Source organism: Streptopelia decaocto (genome assembly GCF_964273445.1).
Source record: "Streptopelia decaocto genome assembly, chromosome: 15".
NCBI lineage: Eukaryota > Metazoa > Chordata > Aves > Columbiformes > Columbidae > Streptopelia > Streptopelia decaocto.
This window is the reverse complement of record NC_138670.1, coordinates 14,430,931-14,455,323: the sequence shown is the minus strand read 5'-3', so window position 1 is coordinate 14,455,323 and position 24,393 is coordinate 14,430,931. Positions and strand designations below refer to the sequence as shown.

Sequence of the window (24,393 nt, the reverse complement as noted above, 5' to 3'; positions counted from 1 at the left end):
TGATGAAACCAGCGCTCGCTTCTTCGAGTGGCGCCTGACAGCTCCTTCCAAGCTGATGTCTTTAACCCACAAACAGTGGTCATGAGATGCACTTGCACCATTTTTCCTGCCCTGGGAGACTGTCGTGACAAAATGAACTTAATGAACCTTTTTAAAGGATGGTCCACTGATCAATTACTCCTGTGTATATATGTATATATATATATAGTAGTAGTGATTAATTAGATTGTGTTGATAGATTGTATTGATATGGTTTAAGTATTCAGTGAATGGTATATTATAAGGGGTGGAATGTCCTGGTTTTGTTAAAAACAAGTTTCTCTTTCAGTGAATTTTGCCTGTCAGCTAAAGCCTTCATATTAACTGCATTTTCCTGGAGAACCAGACACATGTTTTGGTAAACCTAGCAATGGAATGCAAACTTATTGATAAGCATGGATGGACATCTCGCGAGAGGGGCGACGAGAAACAAGTGACTAAGAAACTGACCAACTGTGTATAACATTCCATTCACGTGAATACTTCATATAAAAGTGGGAGATCACGAGGATCTCGTCCCTTTCACTTTTTCCCTTCTGCTTATGGCTGACCTTAGGAGAGGATCTTGCTGGTAGTCCCTGTGAACTGAGGCCTAGTGAGAGACTGAATCCAGCTCCGGTTGGCTGCAGAGTCTAATCCAGGACTTTGGTGGCCAGCTCTGCAGTTGCTGAGACTTTCAAGATTGGTTTTGTATATTTTGCATTATTTTCTCTATTCTTATTAGTAGCATTAGTAAAACATCTTTAATTTTTCCAACTCTCTTCTCTCTGTCCTTCTTTCCCTCCCGATCGACTGTGCTGAATGGAAGGGGGGGAGAGGGAGGGGCAAAGAGGGGGGAGTGGGGGGAGAGGAGGTTAACAATACATCTGCCAGGGTTTTATTGTCACCCCGCAATCTTAACCCTCGACACACTGATATAGCGTAGGTGCAATAATATCTTGCCTGTCCGGACCTCTGTCAGTTTGCAGCTGAGCATATTGTTGTTGTATCTGATCACCATAGGCTATAGGGCTTAAGAAATCTTGTTCCTCTGCCAATAAATGGATAGACATAGCTCCACTATCCCAAGCTGGCAAAATCTGTGCCGGAATTCCTTCCCCGCTCGTCTGCTGAGAGATCTCTGAAAATGCCGTTAACTCCTCCGGAGAGTGAGTATGTGCCATCCGCCCCCTCATCTGCTTGTTCCTGCTGCAGCATCATTTGTACGGGGGTTGTGCTCCCACCACCTCCCTGCCATTTAAGTCAGGATCAAGTTCAGACTCAACATTGGAGTCTGAGGATCCACTCCAAATATTTCCATCCCGTTCCTTGGGATTCCAAGAGTGGTTTGTGGTAAGAGCACAAACCTGAGAACACAAAAACTCACTTTTGGCATATTTTTCCTTTTGTTCCTTAGCAATACATGCCAGCAGCCGGTCTGCATTATCCTGCAGCTCATAGCACCGTCTGCTTGAACAGTAATTACTTCTTGTGTGATCGCCTTTGCATCCTGTAAAATCTCAACCTCCTTTTCCAGTTCTCTTCTTTTACTCTGCAATGCAACAACGTCACCATCAAGAGCTCTAAGACCGGTAACAAATAACCATCCCAACCTCCCTTGGATTGCTTGGATTTCTGGATTTCTGCAGGAGAACATCGACCCCAGCATCAGTTGGACCCCAGAAGGACATTGTTTGAAAACGCATGGCCAGGTTCCAGTGACGTGTTGGCTTGGGCGTGAGTGACTGGAAGTGCCTGTTGGGAGAGCAAAGCTGCCCGGTGTTAACAAACGCTGCTGCTGGGATTTGGGGGTAAAAGTGCCACAAATGTGATTTCTCAGGGAAGACAGAGAAATTTGTCAATGCCTGGTTGTTATATGGCACATTGTAATTAAGCGCAGTGGTAATTTTGCATCGATTTTACACAGGATTACTGGCTGTGGCAGACCCGTTGCATCAAATAAATGTTGACTTGCTGCACTGGTGGCCTTGGGAACAGCAGATGGCTTCTGGAGGGGGTGACATCTCCTGTGAGCCCAGGAGTGCTGAACCCATCGTGCAGGGAACAGCCCCCTCCCCGAGCAGGGCAGAGGACCCAGGGGCCAGGCTGCCTGTCCACGCTCCTCCTGCCCAGCACCAAAATATGTTCCCTGGGGGATGGTTCTCACCAGAGCCCCGCGAAGAATTTGTTTCCTGTGGTGACTGTAAAACACAGGGTACCCCAAGGGCTGGCACCATCTGCCCTTCACCTCACAGAATCACAGAATGTCAGGGATCGGAAGGGACCTCAAAACCTCATCCAGTGCAATCCCCCCATGGAGCAGGAACACCCAGATGAGGTTACACAGGAAGGTGTCCAGGCGGGTTGGAATGTCTGCACAGAAGGAGACTCCACAACCCCCCTGGGCAGCCTGGGCCAGGCTCTGCCACCCTCACCAGGAAGAAGTTTCTTCTCAAATTTAAGTGGAACCTCCTGTGTTCCAGTTTTCACCCATTGCCCCTTGTCCTGTCACTGAGAAGAGCCTGACTCCATCCTCCTGACACTCACCCTTTAGATATCTGTAAGCATTAATGAGGTCACCCCTCAGTCTCCTCCAAACGAAAGAGACCCCGCTCCTTCAGCCTTTCCTCACACGGGAGATGCTCCACTGCCTTCAGCATCTTGGTGGCTGCGCTGGACTCTCTCCAGCAGTTCCCTGTCCTGCTGGAACTGAGGGGCCACAACTGGACACAATATTCCAGGTGTGGTCTCCCCAGGGCAGAGCAGAGGGGCAGGAGAACCTCTCTGACCTACTGACCACCCCCTTCTAACCCATCCCAGGTCCCATTGGCTTCCTGGCCACAATGGCCCAGTGCTGGCTCATGGTCACCCTGCTGTCCCCAGGACCCCCAGGTCCCTTTCCCCTATGCTGCTCTCTAATAGGTCATTCCCCAACTTACACTGGAACCTGGGGTTGTTCCTGCCCAGATTCAAGACTCTACACTTGCCCTTGTTATATTTCATTACATTTCTCCCTGCCCAACTCTCCAGCCTGTCCAGGTCTCTGATGGCAGCACAGCTTCCAGTGTCAGCCACTCCTCCCAGCTTGGTGTCACCAGCAAACTTGCTGACAGTCACTCTATTCCCTCGTCCAAGTCAATCATGAATATATTGAGTAGTACTGGCCCCAGCACTGCCCCCTGAGGCACTGCACTGGATACAGGATCAACCGACTCTGCCTCATTGACCACGACTCTCTGGCTTCTCTCCTTAAGCCATTTCACAGTCACCTCACTACCCGGTCATCCAGCCCACACTCCCCCAGTTTAGCTGTGAGGATGCTGTGGGAGACTGTGTCAAATGCTTTACTGAAATCAAGATAGACCACATCCACTGCTTTATCGTCATCTGTCCACCTCCTTATGTCCTCATCAAAGTCAATGAGTTTGGTCAAGCATGACTTCCCCTTGGTGAAGCCATGCTGACTGCCCCTAATGACCCCTAATCTCCTTGATATGCCTTGAGACGGCACCAAGGATAAGTTGTTCCATCGTCTTCCCAGGGATGGAGGTGAGGCTGACTGGTCTAGAGTTACCCGGATCCTCCTCTTGCCCTTTTTGCAGACTGCAGTGACATTTGCTTTCCTCCAGTCCTCAGGCACCTCTCCTGTCTCCGACGACTTATCAAAGATGATGGAGAGTGGCCTAACAGTGCCCTCAGCCAGCTCCCTCAGCACCCACAGGTGCATCCCATCCAGACCCATGGATTTATGGATGTCCAGATTGTTTAACTGGTCCATAACCCAGTCCTCATGAACCAGCCTTCTCCAGCCCCATGGGGAACACTCCACTTTCCCCTAATCTGCCCATATCTGGGGGCACATGGCAGGTGGGAAGGAGGTGTCCTCTACAGTGACACCCGGGGTGTCCGGGCTCCCTCAGCCACTCCACTCATGGCCGTGGTGTGGCCAGAGAGGACCCAGGCGTCCGAGTGCCAGCACAGCAGTGGGAACATGGACACGGACACACACGTCCACACGCAAGCGGAGCTTTGCTGAAGGGATTTACTGATTATGAGAGGGAAATGGCCCAGGGCTCCCAGGGGATCAGATGGGTCATCCAGGGATGATCATCTCCTCATGCCGCTGGAGGGGGGACAGGACACGGCTGTCACCATCAGTTTCAGTTCTGAAATCAGAGCCCACAATGAGACCTCCAGTGTCAGCTGGGACAAGAGGGGAGGCTTGTCCCCACTGTCTCTCTGCAGAGACCCAGGGAAGGAGACAAGAGCTGGAGCCCTCAGTCAACCCAGGACAAGACTTGGTTCTCCTGAGATCCATGTGGCACCCAGAGCTCTTTGGCCAGTGTGTCATTAGCCCCGGATGCCCCTACATCTCGCAGAACCCTGCCCAGCCCTCAGGGTGATCCTCGGGGTCTGTGTGGCCCCAGAGCCCCTGCCTGGCCTGCACGGTGACCCTCTGGGTCCATAGAGCCCCACTGGGTGCAACAAAAGTCATGGGGGCAGCTCTGTCCAGTGTGGCCTGGGACAAAGGTCATGGACAGTCCCCTCTGTTTGCTTCTCCTAGATCCACGTTCTGCCCACCCAGACAGCTCAGGGATGCCCCGGGGTCCAGGACCCTTCGTGGGGCTGGAGGTGCCCTGATGTTGCTCACCTCGAGTTCAAGAGGTCGCAACAGTGTATGCTGCAATTCCAAGCCAACATCTGGAAGATCTGGAACCTGACATTTCTGCTGCAAAACATCATCCACCCTGACAGACAGAGGGAGCTGGGGAGAAGGGTTGGGTGAGGGGCACACTTGGGTGCACTGCGAGGCAGGAGAAATCGATTGGGTCCTTGGGGAAGGTGACTCCAGGGAAAAATGGGGTATGTGAGCTTGTGTGGTGGGCACAGAAAGCAGTGGAGGTCCTGGGGAAGGGGCTGTGTCCTGGTGTATCCTGGGGTGCACTGGGGTGTAGTGGGTTGTGATGGAATGGACGGGAATGCATTGGGTGCCCTGGGCTATGGGGCATCCCTGGGAAAACACTGGGGAGCAGGGATGTTCTGGGGGGCTGCGGAGGGTGCATGGGAGCATACTGGGGCACACTGGCATGTTCTGGGTCACACTGGGATGCCCTGGAGTTTCGTGGCCATGGGAGGGAGGGTGTGAGGCCAGCAGAACTTGTGACACCTACCGCAGCCCTCTTCACTCGCCCAAGTTTGAGTCCCCCCTGTAGAGAGACCATGAGACCTCACTGGTCACTGGGATGTCCCAGTCCCAGCAAGGGAGGGGAGGACCAGAGTGCCTCCAGTTCCTCAGACTGGATGCCCTCCAAGTCCACCCCACTGCTTACATGCAGGAGAGAACCTCCACTTGCTTCCAGCTGTGCTCGTTGAAGTGCCTATGAAAGAAGAGAAAGGGGTTGGTCTGGGTTGGAGAGAAATGGGGCTGTGGGTGGGACACAGGTGACACCAGCCCACCCAGGCCCGTGGATTCTCCCTCATCTGAGCCTGAAAATCCCTTCTGCTCCCCCCAGCCTCATTCCTCCAAGTTTCACTGGGATACCTGTTCATGCAGGGACCAGGGCTCGGGTCGGAGAAAAGGATAACATGGGAATTTGGGGCCTCCAAGGAGGATGGTGGTTGGGGGGGACCCGGAGACAGGGCACTGGGGTGAACGAGCAGAACCCAAGGGACCGGGCTGGGGGTGTTGGAGGGACAGGACTGCATGGGATGCAAGTGAGGGGTAAAGGAATTCAAGGGGAGGGTGTGCAGGGGTCTTGGTAGATAAAGGTCTGTTGCTGAATTAGTCAGGCTCAAAGGAATCTCAAGGCCGCTTGGAGAAGCAGAGTCTGCTGTGAGAAAGAGGGGCGTTCCTCAATCAGCGGGGTCCTGGCGTGGCGTGAATCATCGGACGTATCATCAGTGAGACTCCAGAGCACGGACAGCCCACGATACTCATTTAGCGAATCCATGCCTGGAGCGTGGACGCGTGATTAGAATATAGTTACGTATATAAGGAGACTTGTTTCTGTAATAAATGGCTTAGCGTGATTCACATTGAATTGACTGGTTTTGCTAAGTCCTTATCTTGCTCTAACAAATGGTGACCCCGACGTGATACTCTGAACGGCGTACCACTGAAGTTGGGGAAAAGCCCTAGAGCGGCCCAGCCGGAGGCGGATCAGCTGGACTGAAAACCGGGCGGAGGGTACGGACGCTCCGCATTAATTGAAGAAGTCACCGTAAAGGGTGAGCGGCTGGGAGTGGGAGGAGGGAGAGTGAAGTTATGGGGCAAAATATATCCTTTGAGGAAGAAGCCATAGTTAAACTCCTCCTGCCTATTCTCTCTATGAGAGGACTTAAATAAGAAGAAAGTAACATATGTAGACTATTAATTCGGTACAGAATTAATGGCTACCCGGGAGAAAATGAGAAGGCTTTTAAACGTTAACTTTGGAATGATAAAGGGCAGAAATTATGGAATAAGGTCAACAATGGAGATGATAAAGAAAAGAAATCATTAGTGACTACATAGAAGCTTAAAATTTCCACCTTAAAAGACTTTAAGGCCGAGCGGGCTACCGTTGCCAGAATATTTCCAGCGTTGCAGCCTGATAACAAACCTAAAAATGACTGTGAAGTTTACCCGGATTGTGTCTTTTGACCCCCTCCCCACTCCATCCCCCGTTGTGCCGTCGGCACCCCCGATGATACAGCAGTCTGGGGCGGAGGGAGGAAAATTACCGAGTGGATGGACTCCTGTACCATTACCCGACTCTAGAGAGATCAAGAAGTCCAAAGAACTGGAATCAGACAATTTGTCAAAAGAACTGGTGAAAGCTGAGAATGCTAAAGTCGTAAATAAGTGTAATATCAGTCCTTTTACTGATTCATGTCCGCCTTTACTGCCTTCTACCCCTCTAACTCCTACAAAAGAGCAGAAGGAGTCGCCGGATAAGAACTGGGCAAAAGAACTGCGTGAAAGATCAGATCAGCTATTAGCGAGTGAATCTAACAGTCAGCAATGTGGTCATGCTGATCGTGACGGGAAAGGGGATGCACTTGGGGACTCAGGTTATACAAATAATTATGATGCTAGAAAGTATTGCCGAGAATGTGCACTGTTCCGAAGCCCCCTGTTACTAATGATTCTCCAGCACCGTTCAAGTACGTGTTAGCTGATGACTCGGAAGAGGATGAGGGTTTGAAGCATTTTTCTTGACAAGTTAAGTATGTGTACGAGTTGTCCCGAGATCAGATAAGAACCATGAAAAACTCAGGCAAAATTAGACCTATCCAATGTTACAGCTATAGATCATTTAGGACAGAACAATGGGGATTCGTTGAAAGGGGCAGGTAACCCACAACTCCTGGAAGAGACACTAATTGACACACCACAACTACAGACACGATAAGTTTCTGAAATCCTGAGGCAGTCAACAGATCTTGCATATCAAGCTATGAGAGAGGTGTCTGAAACCAACAAAGAAGCCAAATCATTTGCAACTATTAATCAGGGTCCCAATGAGAATTACATGCAATTTATTGACCACCTTCAAGAGGCCACCAGTAAGCAGGTTGAAAACTTAGAAGCTAAGGAAGCACTAGTGTTGAGCTTAGCAGTAGAGAATGCTAATGTTTGCTATCAACATGTTATTTGCGAGTTTTACAGTACATATTATGTGTTCCTGTGTATTGCTTCTCTGAAAATCAAGCAGCTTGTCAGGAATGTGAGCTAATTGTTTTCAAGCAGCTCTGTGCCTTCCTCCCCTCCTCCCCCTCCCTCCCTCCCTCTTCTCAAGGTTTTTACTTGCAAGATGGGGTCAGGAATAATTGTTTTCAGTTGTGTTCCTAAAAAATCAGTATTGGGAGGTGTTTTAAAACTTAGGAAAGCACTCGGAATTATAAGGAAGGAAGATCTTGTTAAATATTGAAATCAGTGTTGGCTGCTGTATAAGTTAAATGATTGGGAAAAGTGTCCGGAGAATAGAATCTTGTTGCGATTAATGTTGTTTTTGAGGCCAGAAGAGCAGGACAAAATAAATCTCTACAAGAAATCATTAAATCATTTCAGAGAGTTTTACAGGCGGGGCGATTTGAACTTCAACAAGCTGAGAGAGTTAACTGATAACACACAGGTCAGAAAACTTGTTAAAGTCTGCAAGATGCATCCCTTATTAACCTGTTTTCTTTGTGGGTATCTGTTTAAGTATGTTGCAATTTTGGTAGGTCTGTGCTGTATGGTACGATAAGTTCACAGTCTGTTAAATCATGAGAATCCGTTGACTCAAAATGTGCATTTTGTGATAATACAGAAGATCATCAGTAATTTAGTTCTTTACTGCGTGAATGTGATGGTAAAATTTTGTGTGTAGTAGCTGCTATTTTTCTCTCCAGCATGCTACCTTTATTCCAGCATTCTGACTTGCGCAACTCTGTGACAGGCTGTGTCTCATCTCGGTGTGGTGGATTTGGCTTTTCCGTATGCACACCATGTAAAGAATCCTGGTTTTGGAATAACAGTTGTAGCGCACCAGATGAGACACTGAAAACAAAACAAAACAAAACAAAACAAAACAAAACAAAACAAAACAAAACAAAAAAAAAGGCCTTGCCCAGTCCAGCTCGCTGCAGCGGCAGGGGGGCAGGTGCTGATGGGGCTCCAGCGCGCACTGACCTATTTTGTCAGGGAGACCCAGAGGTTCCTCCACCTGGCTGAGCAGTAAGCGGCCCAAAGGTGCAATGCAAAAATTGAGATATTGTCTTAAATTAGTGTGACTCTGATCCATCTGCATATTTGAACTTGGTATTTGGTTTTCACATCTGAGCTCAGTATTTTAGATTGCATATTCATATTTGGTACCAAAAGAATCTTGTTTGGGGAGATAATTACAAAATGGGAACCGGTTCCACTGCTAAAATTCCACCTTGCTCTCCCTTAGGATGCATCCTTACACATTAGAGTAATTGCTTATATTGTTAGAAAAGCATTTAAATTGTTAAAATGCTATGATAGATGAGAATTTAGAAGGGGTTGTATTTAAAAGTTGCTAGAACATTAACTGATTTGGATCTAGGAAAACAGAATAATGGATTTATGTTTATTATACTGGTTTATACTGTTTTTTGACATCTCTAAATTGTAAAAGGTAAATGGAGGTAAGGAATGTAACTATTGCTGAGCTACTTGAAATTGCATATAAAGTGTATTTTAGTTGGAATGAAATGCGAAAACAAAAGAGCAAAATATCCCAGGCAGGTGTGCAGCTCATTGTAACTGAGAAGTTTCCCAGAGCCTCTCAGTTCGTACCAGCCATTATGCCAGCTGCATGACCTTGGTTATATCTAAACTGCAGCAAGAAGAGAAAGAAAAAAAAAAAAAATGGAAAAACCTGGCTGCCCACTTTTAAAGCAGTGAAAGGGAGGTTCTCTCTCCCCCCCACTGCAGTGATGTAATACTGAATGGAGCACTCCGAGGGTGAAGTTTAAAGGCATCCTTAGCAGACCCATAGTTCTAGTGAAACTGGAAAATTAAACCAAAAATTTGTTGATAGACTTATTCTGTGGTAATTAGTTGTAAGAGACTTTTTAGTAAATTCACCATGCTAGTTTATGAGGTCATGGGAGAGAACGAAAGAAAGGCCATTTTTTGAGACCAATGGAATGCCAAATTTGGAACAAAGTTTTAATACATGAATTCTTATAGTTGCCAGAAAGTCCTATACCTCTCTTAGGTTAAGATTTGTTAAGTAAATTGTAAGCTCAAATAACGTTTTCTGAGAATTCTGTTTAGTTGCATGACCTACAAGAAACTGCTGGGATGGTGCAGATCTGCTTGCGGCAAGTGAGAAATCTCCAAGGAAATTTCAAATGCTGTAGTTCCACTAGTATTAACAGCCAATGTTGCGATAGAGCAAATACTACGCTGAGAAATCTGAAACAGGTCTTCGATCTGGTAAGGGAAAGCAATATCCAATAACTATGACAGCCAAAATGGAGTTAGGAACTTTGAGGAATGAATTTATGACAACTTTACAGGCTGGCTGCATTCGATTGGACTTGCAGATTTGTCTATTTCTAGCTACCACCTAGAAACAACCTGTGGCTATTGTGGGACAGTATGATGAGACTGCTAGCACACTGATATACTCACTGTTATATACCAATTGTCACTCTGATCAAGAAACTGCAGGGAATGAATTTAAGTCTTAATAGGCCATGATCCTTTTGTCATATATGTACCATTTGTGAAATTTAATTCTGATTTTTTTTTTATTTGTAATCTATGTCTTTATAAATTGCACTAGCTGGTTTTCTTAACTGCACAGCTTTTGGCATGCCTAAATGTAAATTGCTGCAGAACCTGCAAGTCTTTAACCTCAGGTCATAGGCCATACTTGTATTTGGTCTGATCCTACATACTTGCAAAGTTTTTGTTGATGTTTCTGGGAAGTCTCATAAAGCTGTAGTGGTTTGGTGTGAAGATAACAATTGGCTTCATTCTGTAAAAATTATTGAAGGTTCAACCCAATTAGCAGAACTTGGCACAGCTTTAAATTACTTAGAGCTTTTTAAGGAGGAACCTCTAAAGTTGATTTGTGATTTTGAGTGCGTAGTCATGATCCAATGCATGTATCTGGTTCTGAATTTTCTTTTGTTTGTTTGTTTGTTTGTTTGTTTTAAAAAAAGAAGGGGGGAAGTAGGGGAAACACCACAAAACCAATTGTCAAAAGCATTGTATGTGATGAAATACTTTGCAAGTATGACCAAAAACCATGCTAAATCAGAATGAACCTACATTAGTTATGGCCAAATCACTAGTCAATGGAAAAGGCCTCATCAATTGATAACCTGGGGAAAAGGTTATGTTTGTGTCATTACAGGCCGAGGATTGAAGTGGATTCAACAAAGATTCAATGGATGCAGATGGACAGGAGGGAGATAAGTTTCAGATGTAAACCATGGATCCCAATTCAGTGTTATAGATGCTCACAGACCTGGTGGTCTAGAAGCCTATTAGCAAGCAGTGGTGTACCTTCTGTGGAGAATGGCAATTTGAACAATCAGCAAGAGATCCAAAAGGGTGATATTATGATTAGATAGTCAATGCATAGATAAGGTAAAATTATGAGATATCTCTACCATAGTAATCTAAGTTTAGCAACTGATAAGTTTTAGAAGGGATATTAAGGTTAAGCTATTGATCTTTTAAATAGGTTAAGATAACTTTTAAGATATTGATTCAATTATTAGTATATACTGATGGTATTAAGTATGTTATCCTATAAACTGCACAGTTATAGATCTTTTAGGAATTTAAGAGAATATATTGTATTAACTTGTCTGGTTATTTTGAATCTATTAAAATAGTGTGTTAATAAGGTTGTCATAGTAGAATTAAGGTTTTAAGAATAGGCAGGTAGTAGTTTGATCTTATTAAGTAAGGTTTAACTGCATTATATGTAATTGTAATTATGTTGTTAATCACGTGTTCTATGTTGCAGTATATTTCAAAAATGCTGCACTGTGCAGTTAAAGGGGCCTGACTAATTCAAGAAAAGAAAGGGGGAAGTGTGGAGGGGTTTTGATAGATAAAGACCTGTTGCTGAATTAGTCAGGCTCAAAGGAATCTCAAGGCCGCTTCGAGAAGCTGAGAACAGAATCTGCTGTGAGAAAGAGGGGCGTTCCTCAATCAGCGGGGTCCTGGCGTGGCGTGAATCATCAGACGTATCATCAGTGAGACTCCAGCGCACGGACAGCCCACGATACTCATTTAGCGAATCCATGCTTGGAGCGTGGACGCGTGATTAGAATATAGTTGCATATATAAGGAGGCTTGTTTCTGTAATAAATGGCTTTAGCGTGATTCACATTGAATCGAATTGTTTGCTGAGTCCTTTATCACTCCAACACCCCACTTGTACCCAACATTTCTGGTCTTTAAGCTGTACATGAGGAGATTGAGCAGGGATGTGGGGATGGTGTAGAAAAAAAACGGTGTCAAACTGTCTCGGGAGGGCTGTTCTGGGCATCCCACAGTCAATGATGAGGGTGCTGGAGAAAACAGTGGCATTGGTGAAAGGAGCTAGTGGAGAACGCCTTGTGCCTGTCTACACTGGGCTAGGGAGCAGTGGTGCATTCATGCGATGCCCATGTGAACAGAAAGGGGACAAATGGCTCTGAAATGCAAACAGTACATGCAACAGTTGCAGGAAATAGTCCTAATACGTCTGTGAGCAGTAATGGTGCCGTCGTCAGTCACAAAACTGGGCAGCAACTGGGTCTGGGTGGCGGAGCTGTATCAGGTATCCAGGAAGGTCACACTCACCTCAGTTCAAGGAAGCACACCCCAGTGCTGCATTCAGGTGGTTTCTTGGGGCAGTTACTCTCAACATGAAGTGACCTCGATACACTGTCTCACAGGCCTCCATGGCATCCACAACAATAGCTGATGGCATTTGTGCTCATTTGGATTCATTTCCCCCCCACACAGGATGTGCTTGATCACATGCCATCTCAGTGCTCACCTGGACTTCTGACCTATTCATCTGGTGTCCTTCCATGGTGGGAAGAACGAGTTCCCTGAGTTGTGGTGAGAGGACAATTATAAAAACGGTGGCTGCAAGAGGCAACAGGCCCAAGCTGGCACCCGGCAGCATGACAGGCTGTTTCCATGTCTCTCTTGCACATACAGTGTGTCCTGCTCTTCTCCTGGGACACCCCATCTCCCCACAAAACCCTTCCCTAGGGAGAGCACACCTGCACTGGCCTGGCTGCTATTCCTGCACCCTGTCCCCACGCTCCCCACAGCCCCGAGCTGGGGGTTTTGCTCTGTAGAGCAAGTGGACTGTGGTGCCTGGGCTGTGGTGAGTCTGCAGGGCCGTACTGGTCAGGCTGGGAGGCAGTCCCAGCTGATTTTGGTCACTGACACTGACCCGTCCCACACAACCTCTTGGTGGCCATGGAGGGTGCTCAGAGGGACCCTGCCTTATTCACCATGTGTGTGGGTGCTGGCCACCAACAAGCAACACCTGAACAACCAGCGCGAAGTCCCTCAAAAGCCACCCTGGGACCATGATCTCATCACACTGAGCCCACAGAGAAACAAGCAAAGCAACGAGCATCCTGTGAGTTTATTCGTCATGCTGGTTCTTTAGACAAACTCTGGAAGAAGATCTAAACCTTCAGGCACTGGGCTAAGGAGATCCCCTTGCTGATGGAGATGCTGTTCTGTAGGCCAGCTCTGTCACAGAAGTGCCCATTGCCTGTCCCTGCCTCTGGTCACATGACTGTCACACCATAGGACTGTACTCAAGCCTCACGAGTGCTCAGGCCTTACACCAGCACAAGGGCTGAGAAGGAGAGTGGGGAAGTGGAAAGAGAACAACTCTGTAAAGAACAAGACTGGTTCTCCTTGGCAGAGCTGCTCTGCTGGGATCATTGAATTCTGCTTCACAAAGGTCTCAAGTGAAGGATCTCAGATGAACATTTCACTTCAGGGTCGTTTATTTTGTTGAAATACACAGACAACACAGCTTCTCATTTACTCAGTCAGTGACTCAAACTATAAAGGCAGACAGTGAATTAGAAGTGCATTAATAATTACTTTTTTTTTTTTTTTGTGGGCAACATTATCACAATTTGAAAAAACAAAACCAAACAAGCCTTCCCCAACTGCAAACCATCATCTACAACTAAAAAATATACAAAAGAGGCTGGGCCTATCATGAGTTGTGTCTTGGGTGATGTGCAGAAGATGGGAAGTTCATATCTTTTGAAAAGCACCAGTCATTAGTTTCCTCAGGGCATCCTTGAGCTCCTGGTTCCTCATGCTGTAGATGAGGGGATTCACTGCTGGAGGGACCACCGAGTACAGAAATGAAATTACGAGATCCATGGATGGGGAGGAGATGGAAGGGGACTTCATGTAGACAAACATGGCAGTGCTGACAAACAGGGAGACCACGGCCAGGTGAGGGAGGCAGGTGGAAAAGGCTTTGTGCCGTCCCTGCTCAGAGGGGATCCTCAGCACGGCCCTCAAGATCTGCACATAGGACACCACAATGAACACAAAACAGCCAAAACCGATTATCAGACTAAACACAATAAGCCCAAGTTCCCTGAGGTAGGAGTGTGAGCAGGAGAGCCTGAGGATCTGGGGGATTTCACAGAAGAACTGGCCCAGGGCATTGCCCTTGCACAGGGGCAGTGAAAATGTATTGGCCGTGTGCAGCAGAGAATAGAGAAACCCAGTGGCCCAAGCAGCTGCTGCCATGTGGACACAAGCTCTGCTGCCCAGGAGGGTCCCGTAGTGCAGGGGTTTGCAGATGGCAACGTAGCGGTCGTAGGACATGACGGTGAGAAGTGAATATTCTGCTGTAGCACAGGATAAGAAAAAAAAGAGCTGTGCAGCACATCCTGAGTATGAGATGGCCCTGGTGTCCCACAGGGAGTTTGCCATGGATTTGGGCACAATGGTGGAGATACAGCCCAGGTCCAGGAGGGCGAGGTTGAGCAGGAAGAAGTACATGGGGGTGTGCAGGTGCTGGTCCCAGGCTATGGTGGTGATGATGAGGCCGTTGCCCAGGAGGGCAGCCAGGTAGATGCCCAGGAAGAGCCAGAAGTGCAAGAGCTGCAGCTCCCGTGTGTCTGTGAACGGCAGGAGGAGGAACTGGGTGATGGAGCTGCTGTTGGACATTTGCTGTTTGTTGGCATGTGGGCTCTGTTCAAAAAAAGAAAAAGCAACTTAAAATTAGAACCGATTCCTCTTAGCAAAGCAACACCAATTCTTATAGATATCACCCCATCTGAAATGCATTTCCTTTCTCTCTTGTGTGCTGGCTGAGTGTGCTGTGAGCAGCAGAAACTCTGCCCATGTGCTGTGAAGAAGTCAACTTTGCTCTGCTGCAGTGGGGACACGGGAGCTGGCTTTTGACAGCTCCAATGTTCACACGGAATGGCAGATGTAATCCATCTTCAATGAAAAAGTTTAATATCTGTCCTCATAACTGTCAAGGGCTTGAGCTGCAGAGGAGACAATCACAATGTCTTTATAAATATTTATCTGTTTTTTTTTATTTTCCACCACCACATAGGGTGAGGGGTTTTTTTTTAGGGGTAGAAATCCTAATTTCTGTGATTTAAAATGTGAAGAGTCTTGAGATGGGACAAACAAAAAGGCTCAGCTTTCTCTGGCTCAGTGCAGAGTCAGACAGCAGAAGTGTCCATCAGGATTTTACTCATCTGTCCTGTGCTTCGGCTTTTGCTGCCTTGAAAATGACTTCAGACAAAAATTAATCAAATTAATCCAAACAACTGGACTCATACTGGATCAGGAGAGCCCTGTTAGAGAGGGCAGATCTGCAAACTCTTCTCTGTCCCAGCCTAGAGGTGGAGATGTGAGAGAGAGAGCAGGACATGACCCCTCACAGACAGAAGCAAATGGTTCTGTCATGGCAGTGCAGAGCCCAAGGAAAGGTTCAGCACTCCTGGGATCCTACAGCAGAGCTGGACCTTTCTGGGGGCAGCTCGTGAGCCCAGCAGGACAGGCAGAGCAGAGTCAGGGCTCCTGAAGATGGAATGTGCTAAAGGGACAGTCTTGGGATTCAGCTTTGTCAAATGGAACAACAACATGTCTCACTCTTTCCTAAAAAGCATTTTCTCTGTTGCAGCATCTCTGCGCTTCTCCGTGGGGCTTTCAGATAACACACAGATGCCGTAGGACAGGTTTGCATCCTGGAGAGAAGCTCACAGCTTGGAAGGAAACCCCAAGGAGACAGCCAAGAGTTTTAATGATGGCATTTGATTCAGGGAGACTCAGCTCATTCCCCAGCCCCACAGACTGCATTGCCCACAGCCCCACAGGTCAGAGCAAAGCTGGGACACGTGTTCCCATGGACACACCTGCAGGAAAGGACCCACAAGATCAGGCTGTGACTCTGCAGCTGAAACTCCCATCCCCAGAGAGCCTGACAGCAAGAACAAGATCACAACAGCAGTGACCCAGAGCAGGGGAGCGAGAAGGAAAATGCGGTGAGGGGGGTGTGAGAGAGGCCAGGGCAGAGGCAGCCGGGCACTCAGACAGCGTCACCCTTCCCCAGCTGTGCAGCCACCTCCCAGACACCAACACTGCCGGGCAGCTGCTCTCAGCCCCTGTGCTCTGCAGAGGAACTGGAGCTCTGGCTGCACAGGAGCTGCTTCATGCCTTGGAGCCCCCGGCCCTGAGGGCAGAGTTTTTGCTGAGTGGGAGAGGAGGCCAGGGGGCTGCTCAGAGGAGGGATCTGACCTGCAGGGGATCATACAGAGTTTTCTCTGTTCTCCCGCCCATAACAATTATGATTTTATTTCCCTCTCCTTCTCAGATCATTTCCCTGCTGCCTGGAGACTCTCCCTGTGAGAGGTGTTTTCCCTGTCCATGTCTGTTCCCTGTCAGTGCTCACAGACCATCCCACCCTCTGTGCCCTCCCCCTGGCCCTACAGATCCTGCCTGTTCACAGGGCACTGCCTGGGGGCATCTTCCTGTTTGCAGGCTGGAAAACAGGACAGGTCAGACTAAGGCTGCCGGGTCCAGCAAAGGTGATGCAGGTGCTGTGCACAGGGTGGTGAAGGGATGTTATGAGCCTTCTGGCAGATGTACTGATCACTCAAATTTGCAGTTGAGGAGTCTCAGTGACTTGTTTAAGCTTGAGAGCTCATTTTCTTTTTATCCTTTCCTGCACCCCCCACCCCTTGCGAAAGGAAAGAGAAAAGACAGGCTCAGGAAAGCTCTTTACCTCTCTGGTAATCCTTGCATTGATCTTCTCCTTGAGGCATCCACTTGGAAAAATCCTGGGGGTGATCTGGATCTGTGAGCAGTCCTGACTCACACAGCACCCTCTCCACAGCAGAAGCACCTTTCCTGCCCTGATAGGGGTCGCTCCTTTCCCCAGCAGATTCTCCCCACAGCACCGTGGAGATCTCCTCGGGCAGGCTGAGCACTGACGCTGGAAGGCGGCAGAGTCCCTGCCCGGCACAGCCCTGGGGTGCAGGGACCCTGCTCTGCAGGACAGCCCTGGGCACCCCTGGGTGCTCACCCAGCTTCACAGCTATTCAAAACTGCCTGACAAGAGCCCCATCCCTACAGATCCCTCAAGCTGTGCCTGTGCCAGTTTTAGGAGATGCCTCCAGGAGCTACAGCTGCATTGCCCTGCACCCAGAGACTTACCATGTCCAGGGCTGCATAGATTTCTCCTCCAGTGAGCTCTCAGTCATCCTCCCATTCCCACCTTTAATCTCTCTCTGCCTTGCTCATCTCCTGAGATCCCCAGGCAGAGCCCTCGGCCCTGCTGCACTTTGCAGAGGAGCTGCTCCTGGGCAGAGCTGTCTCTCTGCAGCGCTGCCGCTGCCATGAGCTCCCTGTGTCCCAGGAGCCCAGCCCAGCTCAGCAGCACAGGAGCAGCCCAAGGTGCTTTAATGACTCCTCTGCTGGCTTTGGTGCTGAGTCCGTGAACCTCAGACCCTGGAGGAAGTTGAAGAATTCAAACTCATATCTAAACTTCAATGTATCTTGTAATGTTAATGGGTCCCACTGAGGGACACAATTGAGAACCCATCCCCAGGGTCAGCTGGGACAGAAAACTTGAAGCAGAACAAAGGTTAAGCAAGTGAAAGGTGGCTCTGATGCTGAGTAAACCTGGACGTGTTTCATTAACCAAAGGCCAAGCCCTGACCCGCAGCCATGGGAAGGCAGATCCTGTCCCTCCCACGTTGCCCAGGGCCCTACCTGGGACAGTGTGATGTGGGGCTGTGCAAGGCCAAGGGCAGGACTATGGTCCCACACCTCCCAGGTTCCTGGCTGGGGACAAGGAGCCATGAGGCCCTTGTGCTGTAAGGACAAGGTGTCTCCTCACAGGCATCAGTGGTGGAGACAACAGCCATAGCCAAGGGGAGAAGGAGCTCATGTCTGGTGGGGCTTTCAGCCTCTTTACATCCCTTGGTCATCTCCAGGGCCGCCTGTCCTGTGCTGTGGCATCCCCTGCACCTCTTTCCCTGCAGGCTGCAGACATCCCCCCTGCTGCCCCACCTTGCTCTTGTCTGAGCATCTTCCTTCCTTTGCTGAGATCTCTCCATCCTCCCCAGCTGTTACTTGAAGCACAAAGCCTTGGGCTGATGCAGACTCCCTCTGGTGACCTGCTCCACCACAGCACTGCCCTTCCAGTCACATTCTTTCCTGCTCATGTCCAACTTGGACCTCTCAGCTGCACTTTGTACCGTAATTTCTTTCCTATTCTGTTTCCCACTGTGAAGAAAACCCCCACCACCTCTGTAACCACCCTTCAAGCACTCTCAGGCTACTCCTGCACTGCTGCAGCCTCCCCAGCGCTGCTGGGCCAAAGCAGCCCAGGTCCCTCAGCATCCCACACCATGTGCACAAGGTGCTGAACCTGCCTTGGCACAGCCCTGCACTCTCCAGTTCCTCCCTGCTGCTCCAAACTGGGAAGCCGCACACTGGCACACACCCGTGTGTGTGGGTCACACCAGTGCTGAACCGACTGGGATGAGAACTGCAGGTGTCTGGGTCCCCACACTCCTCCTCATGCAGCCCCGTGTGCAGCTGCCTTGTTCATGGTGACCATGCACCACAGGCTTGTGTGGGGACCTTGTAGTGTCCAAGGCCCTTCTCCTCAGGGTCACTGCTCAGCATGTCAGGTCCTGGTCTGTCCTGGTGGATGGGGTTATTGTCCTGCCCTGGTACAGAACTGGCCACGTCTCTTTTTAAAACTTACAAGATTCCTGATGGTGGAACCCCAAAGTTTATCAGACTCTGGACTCTCTCTGAACTGCTGCAGCTGCAGTCCCTCCACTTCTGGCCAGGGCAGGGACCACTCACCCCGGGAGCCCCCAGTGTCCCTTAAAGAAAAGGGACCCTGGCCTCCAGGACTCTCCTGAGCCCAGAAAGAAGCCAAGACAATGGCAGGAGTAGCAGGTTCCATCAAGAGTTTATTTGAGAAAAAGGAAATAATTTCCAATTTCCATAGCACAGTCTTTCAGTGCTGCTTTCTCCTCCTTATCCTGGTGCCTCTCCCTGACTGTTGTGCCCCACTTTTAGTGGCACCAGATTGTTGGGAGGCATGGCCATGTGCCCCCACAGCCCCAAGGCCCTGTCATTGGTGCTCTCATTCACAAGGAAAACCCATCTTCTCACTTGCCACATAAAGGAGCTCCATACATCCAAGCAACTTCTTCACTTTGAGGGAATCCCACTCCTCATCCTTCCAGCCCATCTCTTCTGAAAAGCCTGTACCCACCCATGGCAGCACCCCAAGCTGTGTGACTTGTCCCACCACTCCATGGATGTCAAACAGCACAGACTGCAGCTTGTCCTCACTGTCCCTGCAAAATGCGTTTCGGGGTGTGTGAGAGCTTTGGCACCACACGTAACACTGAAGGCCTGTAATTGGGATTAAAGGGAATAACTGCCCTGAATTTGATTCATCAATAGAAACACAGAATCATTTCAGCTGGAAGAGTACCTCAGGATCATTGATTCCAACCGTAACCCAACTTTAGCATTAAACTATGTCCTTAAGAATCTCATCTAAATGCCTTTTATACCCCTGCAGGGATGGTGGCTCCACCACTTCCGTGGGCAGCCGGTTCCACTGCTTCACAACCTTTTCCATGAACAAATGTCTCCTAATATCCAATCTGAACCTTCCCTGGCACAACTTGAGACCATTGCCTCTTGTCCTATCACTTGCTACTTGGGAGAAGAGACCAACACCCTTTATGTTGTAGAGAGTGAGAAGGTCTCCCCTCAGCCTCTTTTTTTCCAGGCTAAACAACCTCAGGTCCCTCAGCCACTCCCCATCACACTTGTGCTTCAGCCCCTTCACCAGCTTTGCTGTCTTTCTCTGAACTTGTTCCAGCACCTCAAGGTCTTTCTTGTCATGAGGGGCCAGAACTGACTCCAGGATTCAAGATGCAACCTCACCAGTGCCCAGTACAGGGGACGGTCACTGCCCTGGGCCTGCTGGCAACACTATTTCTAATACAAACCAGGATGCTGTTGGTCTTTTTGGCCACCTGGGCACAATGCTGGATTTGTCTCTGTTCACCACAACTCTTTGGGCCCGGCCCTCCAGCCAGTTCTTTGTCCATCGCAGATACATCATCCAGGCCATGAGCTGCAGCTTCTTCAGGAGATGCTGTGGGATATGGTGTCAAAGGCTTTACTGAAGTCTAAATACACAACACTTACAGCCTTTCCCTCATCTACTAGTTGGGTCACCTTGTCATAGAAGGAAATCAGGCTGGTCAATCAGGACCTGCCTTTCATAAACGCATGTTGACTGGGCCTGATCTCTTGGTTGTCTTGCATGTGCTGCCTGATGTCACTCCGGATGATCTGCTCCATGACCTTCCCCGGCACCAAGGGCAGACTGAGAGGTCTTTAGTTCCCCGGATTGTCCTTCTGGCCCTTCTTGTAGATGGGTGTCACATTTGCCAACTTCCAGTCAACTGGGACCTCCCCACTTAGCCAGGGCTGCAGCTAAATATTTGAAAGTGGCTCAGTGATCCCCTCTGTCAGCCCCATGTCAGATCCCATGTGGCCCCATAGACTTGTGGGTGTCCAAGTGCTGTAGCAGGTCACAAACCATTTTCCCTTGGACTATTGGGGCTTCATTGTGCTCCCCATCCCTCTCTTCTGGCTCAGGAAGCTGGGTACCTGGAGCACAACTATTAAAGACTGAGGCAAGAAGGTATTTAATACCTCAGCTTTTCCCTCATCTTCTGTCACTCTTTTTCCCTCTGCATCCATCATGGGATGGAGATCCTCCTTAGCCCTCTTCTTGTTGCTAATTATTTATACAAACATTTCTTGTTGTCTTTTACAGCAGTAGCCAGGCCCAGCTCTAGTTGGGCTTTGGTGCTTCTAATTTTCTCCCTGCATAACCTCACAGAATCCTTGCATTCCTCTTGGGTGGCCTGCCCCTCCTTACAAAGGTTATAAATTCTCTTTTTTATTCCTAAGTTCCAGCCCCAGCTCTCTGTTCAGCTAGGCTGGCCTTCTTCCCCACTGGCGCACCTTCCAGCACACAGGAACAGCTGCTCCTGCACCTCTGAGGTCACCTTATTGAAGAGAGACCAGCCTTCCTGGACTCCATTGTCCTTCAGAACTGCCTCCCAAGGGACTCTGCCAACTAGCCTTCTGAACAGGTTAAAGTCTGCCCTTCGGAAATCCAAAGTAGCAGTTCTGCTGACCACCCTTCTAACTTCTCCAGGGATGGAAAACTCAATCATTTCATTATCACTATACCCAAGGCGACCTCCCATGAGTCCTTCTCTATTTACAAAAAACAGGTCCCATGGGCCTCCTTCCCTGGTCGGCTCACTGACCAGCTGTGTCAGGAATTGTCTTCCATACACTCCAGGAACCTCCTGAACTGTTTCCTGTCTGTGTGGTTGTACTTCCAGCAGACACCAGGTAGGCTGAAGTCCCCCATAAGAACAAGGGCTGGTGATCGGGAGACTTCTCCCAGCTGCCTGAAAAATATTTCTCCTGCCTCTTCATCCTGGTTGGGTGGTCTGTAACAGACCATCACCTAGGATGTCCAGCTTATTGCCCTTCCCCTTGATTCTTACCCATAGATGCTCAATCCTGTCATCACCCTCATAAAGTTCCAAACAATCAAAACCCTCCCTAACATACATGGCCACCCCACCTCCTCTCCTTCCTCGCCTGTCCCTTCTGAACAGTTTATAGCCACCCATTGCAGCACTCCAGTTCTGAGAGTCATCCCACAATGTTTCTGTGATGACAATTAAATCATAGTTTTTCTGCCTCACAATGGCTTCCAGTTCCTTCCGTTCATCGCCTGTGCTGCGTGCATTCATGCAGATGCACTTCAGCTGGGCCACTGATTGCACTGGGTCGGCAGACCGAAGGCCATCATTAGCACTACCCTCAGATGCCAGCAAGTCGCCCTTGGGTGTGCCTCTGCCACATCTGGTTTAGTTCCCTCCCCCTTCAAATCTACTTTAAATCCTTCTCAATATGTTCTACTAACTTAATGTGGTCCATGAAATAAGAACAAATATCTTGCTTTTTTGTTGTTGTTTTCTAAAACCGTCTGAACTTTGGTAAGCAAGAGGAAGAGTGGTTGACAGAGTCTGTATTCTGAGAGTAACGTGTTCCTGTAACTTTCCCATCTTTCCATGGTGAAGGATTTCTTCCCTTGCAGACAGGACTGCAAGACCCGCACCTGTCAGGTTGGACTTTGCCTCAAGATGTGGCGCAGCCTCTTCCATTGTGACATCACCCACTGCCGTTGATGTCACAAAGCAGCATCAGCGCTGAGGTTGGCACAGCAGGGTATAAGACCAGGGGTCTCCCTGCGCCTCAGTCACTCTCGATCTTGAGGGAACTGAGATGGCAGAGTTTTTGGCTCATTCCTGAGCGAGCGAGATGCTTGTTACCTGCACCTCAGCAGGTAACGAGAGACACACAGAAAAGGTTGAACGTCTGAACGGGTATGTTTGAAAAATCCTCCTCCCCTTTCCCCAGGTGTTTTTTTTCCACCTTATGAGCTGGGGTGGGTGGAGGGTGGACAGGAGAGGAACACGAGGGCAGCCTGAGAGCTCGGTCTGGAGCTGCTGGAAGGCAGCAGCCGCCTTTCAGTCTCTTCATGAATGCAAGGGCTGGGCCCAGAAAGCCTTTGATCTCTGCAAAATGAGGGACAGGTCCATTTTGGATCAGATAGAGAGAGTCCCAGGGGGTGGCCCAGTTACAGCCTGCCGTAGTAATTGTGAGAGCTCAGCTCAGTCCTGCATTGTGCTCTGCAGGGTGGGTTCTGTCCCTGAGCCTGCTTGGTTTTCCTCTCCACTGGGACCAGAAGGACACCAGCGTGTCCTCTGTTGGCCGTGGGTCTGACTTGTGTTCCTGACAGAGGAGGTTTCCTTGGGAAACCTGGTCAGCTCCTCACCAGGGATCTGCCTTAGTAAAGGGGCTTAAGATCCTCTGAGGAGTGCAAGGAGTTCTCTAGGAGAACAGAAGGGGTTGTTTATTCCTGATGAGTGTTGCTGTGAGCCTGTTGAGAGCCTCCTGGAACAGGCAGGAGGAATTTCCCCTTGCAGAGCGGTGTGTGCTGTGTCTTGGCAGATCAGGCTCAGGGCAGCAGGGCCCAGACACAGGAGGGTTTATTTGGCGCTTCCTTGGTTGCCCGTTGCTTGCCAGCACGCATTGACATTCAGCCACCCTCCCTCTTTCCAGTCTGCATTTGTCTGCAGTTCTGCCAAGAGAAGGGCCAGAGATAACCCGGCTGCTGAAGAAACGCTGCGAGAGGGGAGACACACAGCCCTCGTCTGGCAGCTGTTGGACTGTAGGGGCACAGGCTGAACCTTCTCTTGAGAGGGTGGAGAACAGGATCAGCACAAGGGCCGATTGGATGGTGGGCAGGAGAAACAGGCGTTCCTTATGTCCTTCCATTTCTAAAGAACGCCTCTCCAGCCCCAAAGATGTGAAGTGTGGCCAAAGCTGTTGTTGCAACTCCTGCCCTTAATCCGGACAGGAACCACCAGCTTCACCAGCCTTTTCTTTATCTGCTCCGCAGGAAGATGAAGGCGCTGAAGGCAACGACCCTGGTGCTGCTTCTTGGTCTATTCTCTTTTGGTGAGTCTCTGGAGATCTCTGACCTGAGGACGGTCCTTTAGGTACTCGGGGCTCCATCCTGCCCTGTTCCGCTGTGACCAGAGGAGCTCAGCTAAGAGCAGAAAGTCCCCACAGAGCTGTGCCAGTCCCTGCTCCAGCGGGACGGGTGTGGGTGCGGAAGGGCTGAGTTGCCTTCCCCAGGAGGGCTGAGCCAGTTCTCTTCAGCCCAGGGAGAGGCCGTGGCTGAGCTCTCCTGCCCCAGGGACTGAGAGTCTTCTGCAGGACAAGGAGCACAGTCCAGGGCAGGGAACATCCATCTATTGCAGAGCCCATACACCATGACAGCCACTGTCAAAGGCAACAAGAGGAAGACAACTGTGGCACTTGGGAGAGGCACAGAAACTGGAGTGGGCAGCCGAAGACATAACCTAGCCTTAGACAAAGTTCTAAGCTCTGATGTGTGTCTGACAGGTGTTTACCATGTGGGACGACTCAGCACTGAAAGCCTCCGGAGCACCACAGGCGAGTTAGAAGACATGAGCAACACCCTGCCCCTGCCAGTCCAGCTCCGTAAGCTCCAGGAAAAGCTTTATGATCTGCATTGGAGTGCCAAGGATGTCACCGAGAGGGCTCTGCAGGAAGGATTGAAGCAGGCAAAGGTCCCAGGCTTTACCGGACGGGTAAGGGCACAAGGCAGAAGGATCTGCTCAGGGGTTTTATCCTCCCTCTGGCACGTATCCTCCTCCATTCCCTGTCATAGCCAACAG

General features: G+C 49.3%; 1 protein-coding gene and 1 long non-coding RNA gene across 2 annotated transcripts; one reads left to right on the top strand and one right to left on the bottom strand.

The window, feature by feature from the left end:
- Positions 1-953: 953 nt before the first annotated feature.
- Positions 954-1,997, top strand: LOC309446350. Its single transcript, XR_014185449.1, has 2 exons — positions 954-1,187; positions 1,556-1,997. It is a non-coding gene; the product is annotated as an uncharacterized lncRNA (long non-coding RNA).
- Positions 1,998-13,762: 11,765 nt separating this feature from the next.
- On the bottom strand, positions 13,763-14,695 carry LOC309446590 (olfactory receptor 14J1-like; the record flags this gene model as incomplete). Its single annotated transcript, XM_082066457.1, has 1 exon — positions 13,763-14,695. The coding sequence occupies one exon, from the start codon at positions 14,693-14,695 to the stop codon at positions 13,763-13,765; it is 933 nt and encodes a 310-aa protein (XP_081922583.1).
- Between the last annotated feature and the right edge of the window lie 9,698 nt (positions 14,696-24,393).